The following is a 14,865-nucleotide window of genomic DNA, read 5'->3' as shown; positions in this document are numbered from 1 at the left end:
CTGACAAGTTTGAGGAGCTGTTCAGATTCTCTCGTATGTGTCAAGGGACTCCGGTGGAATATGAGGAATGGAAGTGTGTTAAGTATGAAGGAGGACTCCGGAGTGATATTTTCAGTTCAGTGGGACCAATGGAGATTAGAACTTTCTCCGAGTTGGTGAACAAGTGTAGGGTTGCTGAAGAGTGTGTGAAGAGGGCAGCCGCTGAGAAAGGAAGTCACAAAGGATCGTTTCCATAGAACCGAGGCAAGAGCTTTGCACCTAGAGGTCCATCTTTCAAGAGGGAAGGTTCTTTTAGGAGGCCCAACAACAACTACTCCCAAGGAAGTTTTTGGGTCACGTGGTGAGTAAGAAGGGAATAGTCGTAGATCCAACTAAGGTAGAAGCTGTGATGGATTGGAAGCAACCAACCACAGTAACTGAGATAAGGAGTTTTCTGGGTTTAGCTGGCTATTACCGAAGGTTCGTCAAAGGCTTTTCGTAATTAGCTTTGCCGTTGATAAAGTTAACTCGCAAAGACACTCCGTTTGTTTGGACTCCTGAGTGCGAGGAAAGCTTTCAGACATTGAAGAAAGAGTTGACCACTGCACCTGTGTTAGTGTTACCTGAGCCGAACGAGCCTTTTGAGGTGTACTGTGATGCATCGTTAAAGGGTCTAGGGTGCGTGCTGATGCAGCATCATAATGTGGTGGCGTATGCCTCACGACAGTTGAGACCTCATGAAGTTAGTTACCCTACGCACGATCTGGAACTCGCTGCGGTCGTGTTTGCCTTGAAGGTGTGGAGGCATTATCTCTATGGGGTTAAGTTCCAAGTTTTCTCTGATCATAAGAGCTTGAAATACCTCTTTGATCAGAAAGAGCTTAATATGAGGCAAAGGAGGTGGATGGAATTGTTGAAAGACTATGACTTTGAGTTAAATTACCATCCGGGAAAGGCAAACGTAGTAGCAGATGCGTTAAGTCGGAAGTCATTATATGCGGCTTGGATGATGCTTCAAGAGGAAAAGTTGCTCAAGGAATTCGAGAGTCTAAAAATTGGTGCTCGAGAAGTACTGCTCGTTACGTTATCGATCGGAGTGTTGCGCGTTCGAGTTACGATTTTTGTTTACCCCTTTTTCTAAAAAGGCTCCTAGTTATAATCAATTATTCATACTACTATACGTACTAAATTTTTATTTTAGAGGTCGTAATACCTTGCCATCTCTGAATTATGACTTAAGCATAAGACTCTGTATGGTAGGGTGTTACAGTGTATGTTGAATTATTTGATTTAAAATATATATACCATTTTTTGTTGCTGCTTAACTTAGTTTTTTAAACAATTACTTAAAATTATACATCAATTTTACAAGGTTTTATTAGGTAGATTCTTAAAACAGTGTGACCATAGATTTATTGAGCTAACTTATAGCCACGCTTAAAAAGGGTGGCCACATAGTACAGTAGCCTTCAACGGTCACGATAAAAAAATGTGGTCATAACCAAAAAACAAATTAATACGCTTCAAAAGTGTAGCCATATCTTGAACTATTGGCACGCTTTCCAATCATTACCAAAACTAAACTAATGGACATATTTAAGAAAGTGTGGCACTAGAGGACACACTTAGAAAATGTGGCTAAAGGGTTATACATACTACCATGCTTTTTGTAAAATCTGTAAAATTAACGAATAATTAGCTAATAAATTAATTATTAATCAAAGAAATTAGAAAATATAATTTATAGTTTAGTGAGGTAGAATTAATTAAAACATGAATTTTGACACTAATTTTAAAGGTTTTGGCCCAATTTGGGCCAAACGGGCCAAATTAGTTCAATCGGGCGCAAACTGTACCAATGGCCCAACCCAACACATAAAAACATAAGAGCTTCAGCTCTTTCCTCCGCCATCAAATGAAACCCATGCCGAAACACACATGAGGGAGGAGAAGGAAGAACTTAAACCCTAACCCTCCATTCAAATCCACATATCTCTCAATCCGGAGCTCCGATCGCCGCACCGTTTACGGCCATGTGACTACCACATTGTGCTCTACAAAGCCCAGTAATCAATTCGGTAAGGATGTCACAATTTCAGTTTCGATTTTCTCTTCCCCAATTTCGAAAATCCTATGTTGTGGGTGTTGAGATTTTTTATTCTTTGATGTTCTAGGGTCCAATTAGCTTGAGGAATTACCGAGTTTTTGTTGAATTGAGGCACGAATAAGGTAAGGATCCTCAAACCCTAGTAAAATTCTTGATTAATTATGGTTGAGCATTAAGCTTGTGTATATGAATGTGGTAATATGTATTAGGTTGTGTATATGTGAATTTGGAACACAATTAACGATAATGGAAGCTTGGTTGAGCTTTGCGTGCTAAAATTTGGTGGTGGAGGCTTGTGATTTTGCTAATTTAGGTTATCTTTGGTGTAGGGAGAAATCGGTGAAGGTTTAATTTTGGTTTCTCGTATTTAATATATAATGTTTTGTGAAAGCTTAGGCTAGATGACCAGAGGATATGTTGGAATATATGATTATATTAAATGCCTAGTAGTTTTGATGAAAAATGTTGGGTTAGTTTGAGGATAGATTTGGTGATTGATGCTTGTGATTGATGGTTGATGAATTAGTGTTTGAATGAATGATGGTGATGTATGAATGAAATTGAATATGAGGTTGTATTTGAGTATGAATTGTTAGGGTTGAACGTGAAGAATTTATGTATTGGGGGACCATGGAATAGATGAGAATTGATTAGGCATGTTTTGGACATGTTTGGTTTGAATGGTAACTTGAAAACATTTTGGATTGAAATGGAATCTTGTGAAAATAGAGGTTTGTGTTTTAATGAAAAACTTGATTTTTGACCGAATTTTGGCAGGCTATAACTCAACTTCCGGAATCTCAAACTTTTCTAAACTTATTTTATATGAAAATTATATCCGTGAAGTTTACATCGTTTGAAGAACGGATGAAAAATGATTTTTAATAAAAAAGTTATGTGCGTCAGAAGTTTGGTGTGCGAAAGATAATTCTGCAACACTTAATAGCATTTTGGCATTTTGGGGAGGCTTGCGTACGCGAGTGCACATGCAACGTGGTTGTTTCGTTCGGCCAGACGAGCTCACATACACGGGAGCGTACGCGAGATGGTGAAAATTTATATGCCAGCATACGCAAGCACATGCATGTGATGCGAGAAAACCATTCGGCCAAGGAGACTCACATACGCAAGGAGAGGTCACGTACGCAAGTTGGGAAAAACAACACTTCTGTGTATGCAGAACATGGTTCGCGTACGCAGGGCCCTGTTTTTTAGCAACTTGAGTTTTGTGATTTTAAACATGATTTTAATTTGAACCTCTAAACCTCTATTTTTTCTCTCTAAGACCCTAAAATCTAGTTTTAATCTAAGGAAGGAAGTTAAGCCTAGAGAAGTAGTCAATTTGGAAGTGAAGAAAGATTTTGAATAGATGAATTGTGGTTGAAAAAGGGGATACTTGATTTGATGAGATGATAAAATAAATGAATGAGGCAATTTTGAGAATAATGCAATATTGAGAATCATGAATGGGACAATTAATGATGATAATGATAATTGATATATAATGATGTTGAATAACTGAGAATGATGAAATATCAGTATGATTGAATATTATTGAGACATTCGTTGACCCCCTGTACGTAAGATGTGACCGGGCACTTTAACTCCCCGGGTTCTCCCATGGGCATGCATATATATATAATTTGAGCTTAGGGTCTCCCCCATGTGAGCTTGGAATTCTTCCCATAGTTAATTTTTGAGCTTGGGAATGGGCGTACAGAGGGACTATCCATGGTTAGCTACCAGGACATATCGGGTTGGCTATGTAACCGACAGTTAATATTAACAGCCATATGGCAGGAATACATCATATACATATGTGTGTTTTATTTGATTGTGCATTTATTGGGTTAACCTATGTGATTATTATGCCTATTTGTTATATTTACTACCTGCTGTATCTGTATTCTACTTGTGTGTTACTTTGCCTGTATTGTTTGTCTGTGCACCAAAGTTTTGGAGGATTGGAGGAAGGCAATAGTTGAGGGATTGAGATTAGAATTGAGTTAAAATCTAGGTGCCTTAGATGACTTAATCTAATTTATGGTTTAACTATTATTCTAAGTTTCGAATCTAAGTGTTGGAGTTCTAAGAATGCCTCTGGCTTTCCCGGGACCTTATATCTTATATATGTGGGCACCTTTACCATGCTGAGAATCGCTGGTTCTCATCCTATACAATATTGTTGTTTTTAGATACAGGTCGAGAGGCACCTCACTAGGCATCTGGAGTTCCTGTCACAGTGGAATTTGGACTTTGTATTTTGGGTTATTTTGATGTATATGTACATATATATATGTATTGTGTAGACTTTTCCCTTATTCTGTTTAGCTTTTGTGCCTCATAGAGGTTTTATGGAGAACTAGGTTTCCCTTTTGAGTATTTTTGGACTTGGATTGTATATGTATGTATATGATATTCTCCAGCCAGCTTTAACTTTGTAGGTTGAGCCCGGGATTTGAATATTTTGTATCCTTGACTCTCTACTCTTATTATATATGTATGTATCTCTACTTTCTTCGTACACAAGTAAAAGTTATCTTGAGTGTTGTGCTTTTATTTTCACGATTTTGCTTTAACCAACCTTCAAGGCTCCTCGAATATTATATTCTTTCGATTATATATTATATATGTATATTTTATTTTAGAGGTCGTAATACCACACCACCTTTGTTTTACAACTTAAGCGTAAAGCTCTGTGTGGTAGGGTATTATACTTTTAAAGCGTGATAACAGATAAAAGTGTTGCAACAACGTAAGTGTGTCCATAGCCCAATAAAAGCGTGGCCATAAAGCAACAACCACGGCCTAACACGCACCCCTTACAAAAGTTTGGCCATAGCTCAAAAACCGTAGCCAATATCTGCGGTGACGCTTTTCCACTTTTTGGCATGCATTTTAAGCGTGGCAAAAGCTAGTTTTTCTTGTAGTGACCAATGTGGTATTTTAGAACAATTAGGAGACACTTTATATATTTTTTGAACAAATAATTAGAAAATGGAATAGACATTTATTTATTTTCAATGAGTGGTTTGGCAATTTATTCTTCTTATACTGATACGTGGTCAGGAGGGCATAGAGCTAAGGGGCAGTATGGTAATCTTGTCACATTCAAAGATCTGAATACCAGCAAAATTATACCATGCCGGTCTTGGACATCAAGAAGACCGAGAGTCTATTCAGAAAAATAGTGGTACTGAAATAGCGACATCTCATAAGGCCCATTGGGCTAAGTCAGGATAGTAAGAAACCGAATAATACTTTTCAAATTCAATAGAAGGCTTAAATTATTATTAATTTTCTAATTTTTCTAACATTTATTTTAATTTGTTTTGTTGTTAGAGTTTGTTAGAAGATTTGATTTACTTCTGATTTGCTTAGTAGTATTTTTAGGCATTTTAAATTTAAATCTAATCTAATCTAATCTAATAAGATCAAATCTAATTTAAATTTGTTATCATATCTTTATAATTTTAAATTTAAATCAAATATGATCTAATCTAATAAGATCATATCTAATTTAAATTAAGTTATCTTATCTTATCTTTTAGTTAGTTTGTTAGGGGCCTATTTAATCATCTTTGGTGAGACAATTTCCACAACTTTTGATGAATAAAATTTTCAATTGTTTTATGCACATTTTTTTAGTGTGATTAAGTGAGATGAGTGATTTGCTTTGCTTGTTGCATGAAGAAGATTGAAGGGTCCAACACTAAGATGATTCTCTGTGCTGGTCTCTATCAATTTTCATCCCTCTAATCTAGGTTGTCAACACAGCTTTTTTGAAGGTCTTGTAGGGAATCCCTTTCGGTGACCTAGGTTGCTAAGAACAGGTTTCTTAGAGGTCTGGTAGGAAAAAAACCGTATCTATCCTTTTAAGTTTCCATTATGTCTTTTCTGTTATGTCTTTTCTCCATCCTTTTCTTATCCCTTTATCCTTCGTTCTAATTCCATATCGTCTGGTATCAGTTACAGGTCATAGGTAAATTCTTATTTATATACATGTTCTATGGGTATTGTTTAGTCTCTTTGGTTTTTCTCTTTAATTTCTGCAAATTCATTTTAGAGTCCACAATAATAAAAAGAATAAAAAAATTATTTAATTTTTGTTTATGTAATTATTCTATCTTAACGTTAGTGCCTTCAAAAAAAAGGGAGAGTCGCAAAAAAAAAGATTGAGTATTACGATAGTGATGATAAAGGAATCTCGTATGCGAAAAAGGATTTTCGGTTGCAAATCCTTGCATTGGGAGGAATGACTCTGAAGCTTATTTCGGATAGATAAGAAAGATAGAGATAATTTTTGCAAATTGCATCCTTTCAGAGGAAAAAAAGTTCGACTGGTACAAGCCAATTTTTTCGATGATACCCATATGTGGTGGACAAAATTAGGAAGATCTAGAAGACGGTATGGAAAAAGCCCAATTTGTAGCTAGGAGAAGATGAAGAAAATCATGAGGAACCAGTTTGTTCCATCATCATACCATATGAGGAATCGGGTTGTGCCATGATCATACCATAGTGAATTTTTTCAAAAATTTTGTAAGTTACAACAAGGTTCACAATCAGTGATGGAGTACCACAAGGAATTTCTATATTTGATAGATAAGGCTAATATTAAAAGGAGTCCTAAGGTTATTATGGAACGATTTTTGTTTGGATTACACGAAGAACTTGCAAATAAAGCCCAATGTTACCATTACGCGACCATGGAGGATTTGATCAAATTGGCCGTTGACATGGAGCAGATGCAACAATTTATAGTAATTTGGGGTTCCAAAGGAGCAAAATTTAAGGATCAGACAAAAATCAAAGTTTCTAATTTCAAGAAGAATATTATAGATCGACAGAAGAAGAGGATTTCTTCTACGCCTATCTTTAATTCTTCTTCAAAATTAAAGATGGAAGAATTTGTTGAGTATTCTATAGATGGAGATGTGTCCTTGGAAGATTCAAAAGTGCAAAATTTCTCAACTGGGTCCTTGGGATGTAAGTAATTTGAAAAATATGAGAGAAAAGAAACTGGAGTGAAATGAATCCATGTTTGATTGAAAGTGAGTGTTTTGAGAGAAAATAGGAGAATAGTGAGCGAGAGGAGTCAATTAGCACAAAAGAAACTGAGAGTAATAAACACACTTGTAAGAGAGATCTAGAAAGTTCTAGCTTAGAGAATAGTGCATTAGTATCATTGAAGTCCACGGAGTGTTTAGTTTCTCATATATCTAACCATGAAATTCCTAGTGTTTTTATATCAACTTTCCCAAGCTTTGTAGATGCACTGGTCAATTATGGAGGCATTAATATGGATGAAGGAGCGGAAAGACAACTAATTGCACACTTTGGACAAGATGGTAAAAGTATGGCGAGAAAGATTGAACTTGCACACATGAAAGACATAGCCACAATTCAGTCGATAGAGAAGAGCCATCAAACCATGGTATTTGAACCTAGAGATTGGGTTTGGATTCCTTGGAGGGAAGAAAAGCTTCTAATTCAAGATTCGAGGACGAATCTTTTTGAAGAAGGAGAGGATGATACGTAGTCAGGATGGCATTTTCGTCATTTTAGAGCTAAAGGACAGAAGGGTATAATCTCGTCACGTTCAAAGATCTGAATACTAGAAGAATTATACCATGTCGGACATGGACATCAAGAAGACCAAGAGTCCATCTCAAAAACAGTGGTGCTGAAATGGCGACATCTCATAAGGCCCATTGGGCTAAGTGAGAACAGCAAGAAGTCGAATAATGCTTTTCAAATTCAATGGGAGGCTTAAATTATTATTAATTTTCGAATTTTTTAGGCGTTTATTTTCATTTGTTTTGCTGTTAGAGTTTGTTGGAAGATTTGATTTACTTCTGATTTGTTTAGTAGTATTTTTAAGAATTTTAAATTTAAATCAAATCTGATATAATCCAATAAGATAAAATCTTATTTAAATTAACTCATCTTATCTGATCTTTTAGTTAGTTTGTTAGGGGCCTATTTAAACAACTTTGGTGAGACAATTTACACAACTTTTGATGAATAAAATTTTTAGTTGCTTTATGCACGTTTTTTTTAGTGTGATTAAGTGAGGTGAGTAATTTGCTTCGCTTGTTGCATGAAGACGATTGAAGGGTTCAACACTAAGATGATTTTGTGTGCTAGTCTCTTTTAATTATCCCTCTCATTTATGTTGTCAAGGATAGGTTCTTTGAAGTTCTAGTGGGAATTCCTTCCCATAACTTAGGTTGCTAAAAACAGGTTTCTTAGTAATCTAATAGGAAAAAAATCTTATCTATCTGTGTCTTTTCTGTTGCGTCTTTTCTCCATCATTTTCTTATCCCTTTATCTTTCGTTCTAATTCCTTATCAAATACTCCTTGCGTACTCATTACACCATTATCATAAAGATGGATCATGATGTTCCAGTTTGAGCGAAAATCGTGCTTATGGTGATAATAAAATAAGTGCACAAAGCATACATACAAAAGCAAAGCAAGTATAAATAAAACTGTATTATTATTAGTTGGATATTGGGGTGGATGGTTTGGTGTTGCGACAGCTTAAAAATCATAAGCTGATTTTGTGAAACATGTATATAAATGTTTTGATTAAAGACAAAGACAAGAACAAAAGCACATCAACTTTTGATTTATAACCAAACAAAAAATATCCACTTATACTTCTGAAAAGCAGCAAGCAATTCTCAAATAAGCAATACCAAACCTACCCGATCTTTGTCAAAGCTAGAATGTATTTGAGCTTGTACGCCTCAGTTGATATCTTGGAGTGAGACTTGTATTTGAAAATAATGTTTCCTCAAAGTCCTGCAATATTAATATTCAAAATATTAAAATATAACTCACGTGAGTAAAAGAAGTGTAAAACATATAAATAGTTAATGCGTGGGATGAAAAATAAACTTCAATCAATAATTAAAATTAAACTATGGGCTACGTACATCGATTCATGAATATGAAAAGGACAACAAATAAAATGGAACCAAGAGAATATAATTGTTTATTACAACTTAATAAGATTTAGATTGATAACATCATCATTTTGAATAGCAACCCCACAAAGCTAGAAGCCAATAAAAATTAAAGTTTGGGGTTATAATTGGAAAAGTAAATAATAAGTTTTCATTGCTCTAACACGTGCAAATTTTATGAAGTGTGTTTCTTAGTCTTACCAATTAATATTTCTCATTCAATTTTACATTATATTATAAAGTTAAAATAAAGTGAGCTTTGTACATCTTCATATAATAGGATTATTAATTCAAGCTTGAGGTTGTCGTTACTCATGACCATTAGCTAATTATATTATTAAGGACTATGTCGAATAAAAAGCAAAAATTGTTGGATGGTTCAAGTATTTACATTGTTGAATTCACTTGTGTACGTCCATTTAGCGTTAGATTTCATATAACATTTGCCTTTTTAAAGGTACTATGGATTTCCAGTTTTCTGAAATTAAATAATTTTGAATATAACTATAATATTCAATCATTGAAAAGTCAGAAACAGTCAACTTCAAAAACTCATTCCATAGTTAAATGTTCGATCGAATGTCTTATATTCTCAAATTATAATATAATGAGTATCTAACTTTTTTTTAATCGTTAATATAAACAAGTCATATTAGTATAGTTTAATATAAAATATCCAAAACATATTGAAAATAATATGAATAATGTTAACTGAATTGACATGTATGATGGTAAAAGTAATGGTAAAGGTAATCGGTATAACAATATTCTTCATTAATTATATTTCTATCCCTTTTTAAACACTGTTAGCGATAACAATTAACAATATTAGGGTGTATTTGGTTTGTATGTTTATTTTTTATTTTTATATTTAATGTTTTATATTTTCTGAATTTTATGAAGAAAAAAAGTAAAAATAGGTGGTGAAAACAGAAAACAAAATTTTATTATTTTCTTTGTTTTCACCTTTTTCTTCATAAAATTAAGAAAATAAAAAATACTAAAAATAAAAAAAAATAAAAACGCAAATCAAACCCATTATGAACTTTCTTCTAGTCATAATTTCTAATTCCATATCTAGCCTTATTGATTGCTACATTTTGTGAAGATAATTTATTGGTGAAAACCTCTTAGCTTTCAGCTCTCTTGGAATGCAAAATTGACATAGAAAATTTTTTTGCACCTATGCTTGAATTACAATTCATTCTATCCCAGATTATAAAAGAGAGCTATGTCATTGAATGTGTATCAGAAATATAATTGATATATACAATAAATAAATAAAAACATTTTGCACACATTGTTTATATATAACAATATCTTGTACATCTCAAGTTCAAAGAACATTTTGATCATGGACAAATTATGTCACACTGATATTTAAGCTAACAAGTCACCAAAATTAAAGTACCAAACAAACTAGTTATAAGCATATTTGTTTGGTGTCTACTAGTCATAAGCATATGATTAATAGCCATTACAAATTAAAAAGTAAGAATGACAGGTAATAAAACTAATTTTCAAAACACAAATAACCATATTCAAAAAGTAGTAATAACTACTATTTTTTTTTTCTTATTTCTCTGAAATGGGTTGCTTATGCTTACCATCAGCTTCTTGAGCCGTCTGTTTGATTTCAGCAACCGAGACTTGTCATTCTCTAACTTTTCTATATAGGCCTTGAAGCATCAAATAAAGAAGAAATAGATTTTTATTGTGAGAATTTGATATATCGTTGACAACCAATGTATGAGTCCATCATTTTTAGATAGCTATTGTAACTGACAGATCAACTACTAATTTAACTTTTAAAAGGTCAAAATAATAAAGAATTTTTAATCAAAAAGACATTATATTCTTTTGAGATATTGAGATATCTAATTAAAAATACACTAAAAGATTGTATTTGGAGGAAAGGAGAAATAAAGTGAGACGAAACACTAAAACAAGAGATTTTGAAGGAAGGAATACTGGTTATTTTCTCTCTTCTGAAAGAAGAGCTCAACAAAATGAACTGAAGCGATTTACAGGACCCAAAATAAACCAAAAAAAAAAAAAGATAATGCATTTCAACCTCATCGTGGGCGTCTCTATCTAATACTCCCTGACTCGATATTTCAGGGCCAAATTGATGATTTTTCCTGTTTTAGTTGTCGCAATTTATGGGAAAAACAAACATAATAATCACAATTGCTAATGTAATGCAACTGAAGAGTGCATCACAATAATAATACCACGCCGTAATGTCATAATCATGATTGCTAACCATAATTTGAAACTATGCAGAACTTCAAATTGCAGTTCGTAATTGCAATCTTAGTAGCAATATTGTGGTTGTAGTTACTATTGGAACCACGTAAGAGCATAATTCCAGCGTGATACCGGTTCAGATGTCCATTAAGGCCACAAGAAACTAAAAAAAAAAGTGTATCGGCCACCATACCCACAACTGGAACAGAAACAACAGTGACGGCAAAATCATTGGGACCGAAAAGGACAATTATTCTAGTATTTTTCAATAAGTATGGCAAAATCATTGTTATATGAATTCACCAATTAGACAACCTATTAAAATGAAAAATATTTTAAATACCTTACCGCGTATCCGTATCAGTATCCATGTAAGTATGCTCTCAAAAATGAAAATAATTGAAAACCATGCTTGATTGGTACCTGCTTCTTTGCTCTTGACTTAGCAGCAGATTCTCGGTTCTTGGCCATTCTCCTCTGCTTCCTGTCAATGCCATGTTCTTGCACCTCAGCTGAGAACCCTCTCTTCCTGCTGCGGCGGCCACAATCACCGAAAACAACTCCCTTTGAATCTGAACATGTGCATGATGACATGGCCGCTGGGGCGGCCACCGGCATCGAAATCTCTAGTGATGAATTAGAGTGACCAGTTTCCATCACTGGAGTGTTAACAACTGGCTTTGAATCACCAAAATCATGACACACATTCTCTTGATGATGCTGTTGCACGGAAGGATATCGTATTTGCAACCAATTAGCTTGATGAGAAGCCATGACTATTGGATCAACACCAATAAAAGACTTAGGGTCAACAAGAACATTATTGCCTTGGCTTCCAACATCGTAATTATTGTTACTAGTATTATGATTGATCATTTCCGCATGGGCAAGAATCTCTTCAAAGGTTGTTGTGTCCGGTAAATTTGGTTGTTCCAAGTGGTGGTGGTTGTTGTTATTGTTGTCCATTGACGATGACGTGTTAAAAAGAAATGAAGGATTATTAGATGAAAAAGTTGAACAAGGGTTTTGCACAACTTGTCCACTCTCATCAATTATTCCACTTCTCATAAGCTCATCCAAATTCATATTATGGAGTGAGTATTGTGATCCTTGATGGGCTCTATTAGCCATTCAAAAACTAATAGAGCTTAAAATCACAACAATAATAATAATACGAGTAATCAGGATAAGAAGTATAATTCAATAGAATATATATAAGTTTAGCAGAAACTTTATAAGGGAAGAACAATTTCAACAAGATACAAGCTAAGACATAAAACAAGTAATCACACTAAAATATGAAAAAATAGTATCTTAATAGGTAGATTACCTTTGCAAAATTAGACAACAACGTTGAGGGTTCAATAGAGTGTGATTTATATATATATATGCATTGATTGTAATTTGAGTTAATGAAAACAATTAGGGATGAAGTGAAGAGCTCAACAGTTAGTTTGAAGTGCGAAATATGAGGCGCCCCAAAAATCGAGGAACATAAATAACAAACTTTGCTGATGCGGATCTATTTTGGGAAGATCCTATTTTAAGAGAAATAAGTGTGTTCACATCTCAACAACCATCTACTTATGTGCTAAGATCTATATGGGGTTGTAGGTTAAATATAAATATAGACCTGTTTGACTAATAAAAGATGTATTTAATTTTGCTGAGTTTAAAAAGTTCCATACAATTATTTAATAACCTTCATTCATTTGAATAATTATTTATGTGTTCAATATAAATATAATTAATTTTTATGATATAATGTTAAATAATTAAATATATACATATACAAATTTTATACATTAGGCATCAAAGTTAAATTAAAAAAAAAAATAGCCAAAAATAACCTTTTTTTTATCCCTTGCACCCAATATATTTGTCTTCAGACTTCAATTGCAGGCTTATAAAAAAAAGTTGTGCTTTTTCATTAATGGAATACGTAGTTAGCGCAATTGACAACTACAAATATGTAGCGGATTGTAATTGTTATTTTATAGAATTACCGTTGATAGTTTTTTTTGTATTTCTGACGCGCTCATATCTCATGTCTCTCATTGTCATTCTGACGCGCTTACATCTGATCACTCTCACCTCTCTCTCGACTCGTTTTCCTAAAACTCGTTTCTCCCCAAAACTTAAATTTCGTCCGTTTGATTTATCTCCGAAGAATATATCCTTTTTTTTCCTTCTCTATGAAATGTAAAGCTACATGCACTGTTTATCCTCCTCAATGCTACAACAAACTTGCAGTGCCACAACGACACCGGGGTGTGATAGTCGACTCCTCTAGCGATTACGTTATTGCCTTTGAGGTATATAATCTCCAACTCTAAGCTATTTTATGCTACTTGTTGTTTTACCTAACTGAAATCAATTTTGAAATTTGAGATTTGATTAGATGATTATATCAATACTTATGATTTTGACGATTTTAGAGTTTCAGTTCGATTGTTAACAGAGTCTGTATTTTGACGATTTTAGAGTTTCAGTTCGATTGTTAACAGAGTCTGGTGGGGGAACACGGGACAGTTTTACATAGCCAATTTTTGGCTTTCATCCATTTAATTCGTGTTTGATTTAGGGTCTCATCAATTTAATCCGTGTTTGATGTTTGTTCCGTTGGACGGGACACCCGGGGATTCTATGGCCTTTCACACGGCCCGTGTGAGAGGTCAGATGGTTGTCACACGACCCGTATGAGAAAGCGGCACGCTTTGACACGTCCCGTGCAAAAGATCAGATGGCTGTCTCACGACCCATGTGATAAAGTGGCTTGTAATGACCCAACTTCCGGAATGTCATGATCATATAAGAAGCCGAGTGTCACCAACTTATTTCTTTAATTTATAACTAGTATTTAATATATGAGACTGTGCCTTGTTAGAGTGTTATCATTTTTACGGGTAATTATTTTTTTAAAACATTTAAAAGAATAAAATAACCAAGCATACACGAACAGAAATATAAAAGAACATAAGAGACAGACATCCAAACTGATAATATACATCACAAGTAGCGTTATACAAAAGATCTAGTCAGTGTACACCCTTATCAGCCTCTACATAGAAAATATATACATATATAATACACAACACCCCGGGACCTAGCCCATACAAAAAGTCACTAAACTGACTCCAGGCTAGCCTTGCAACACTAAAGTTCCTAATCTCTCTGGTGTACTAACACAAATGAGAGTCTATATAAAAGTCAACGCTATGTTGGAGTGTCAACAAAAGAATGCTCCTAAAACTAGCTATCCGTCGTCAAACTTCGCCATTAGGCAAGTCCCTATGGGGATTACCCATCGGCTGATCACTACCTGAAGATAGTAACTCCTCCTGCTCAAACTCCATCTCAGTATCCTCCTCGTCCTCATCATCAGGGGCCACAATAATATCTCTAGTAACTTCGGTAGCATTGCTATCACTACTCACGTATCCGTTAGTGACTACAGGTCCGTTCACATAGATAGGAGTATGATGAGTCCATATTTTCTGATATATTTTGCCTTGATTTGAATGGATTCTAGCATATAAACTCACACTTAAGCA

General features: G+C 34.3%; 1 protein-coding gene across 1 annotated transcript; it reads right to left on the bottom strand.

The window, feature by feature from the left end:
* LOC107636472 lies at positions 11,672–12,397 on the bottom strand. The gene has a single exon (XM_016339977.1). The coding sequence runs from the start codon at positions 12,395–12,397 to the stop codon at positions 11,672–11,674; it is 726 nt and encodes a 241-aa protein (XP_016195463.1).

The sequence above is a fragment of the Arachis ipaensis genome, chromosome B04 (assembly GCF_000816755.2).
Source record: "Arachis ipaensis cultivar K30076 chromosome B04, Araip1.1, whole genome shotgun sequence".
In the NCBI taxonomy this organism is placed as follows: domain Eukaryota; kingdom Viridiplantae; phylum Streptophyta; class Magnoliopsida; order Fabales; family Fabaceae; genus Arachis; species Arachis ipaensis.
The sequence above is the reverse complement of the archived record's forward strand: the minus strand, read 5'-3'. Positions and strand labels throughout refer to the sequence as shown.

Bases quoted from the DNA above. Each gene is read 5' to 3' on its own strand.
- LOC107636472 (XM_016339977.1), bottom strand. From the start codon at position 12,397: ATGAATTTGGATGAGCTTATGAGAAGTGGAATAATTGATGAGAGTGGA.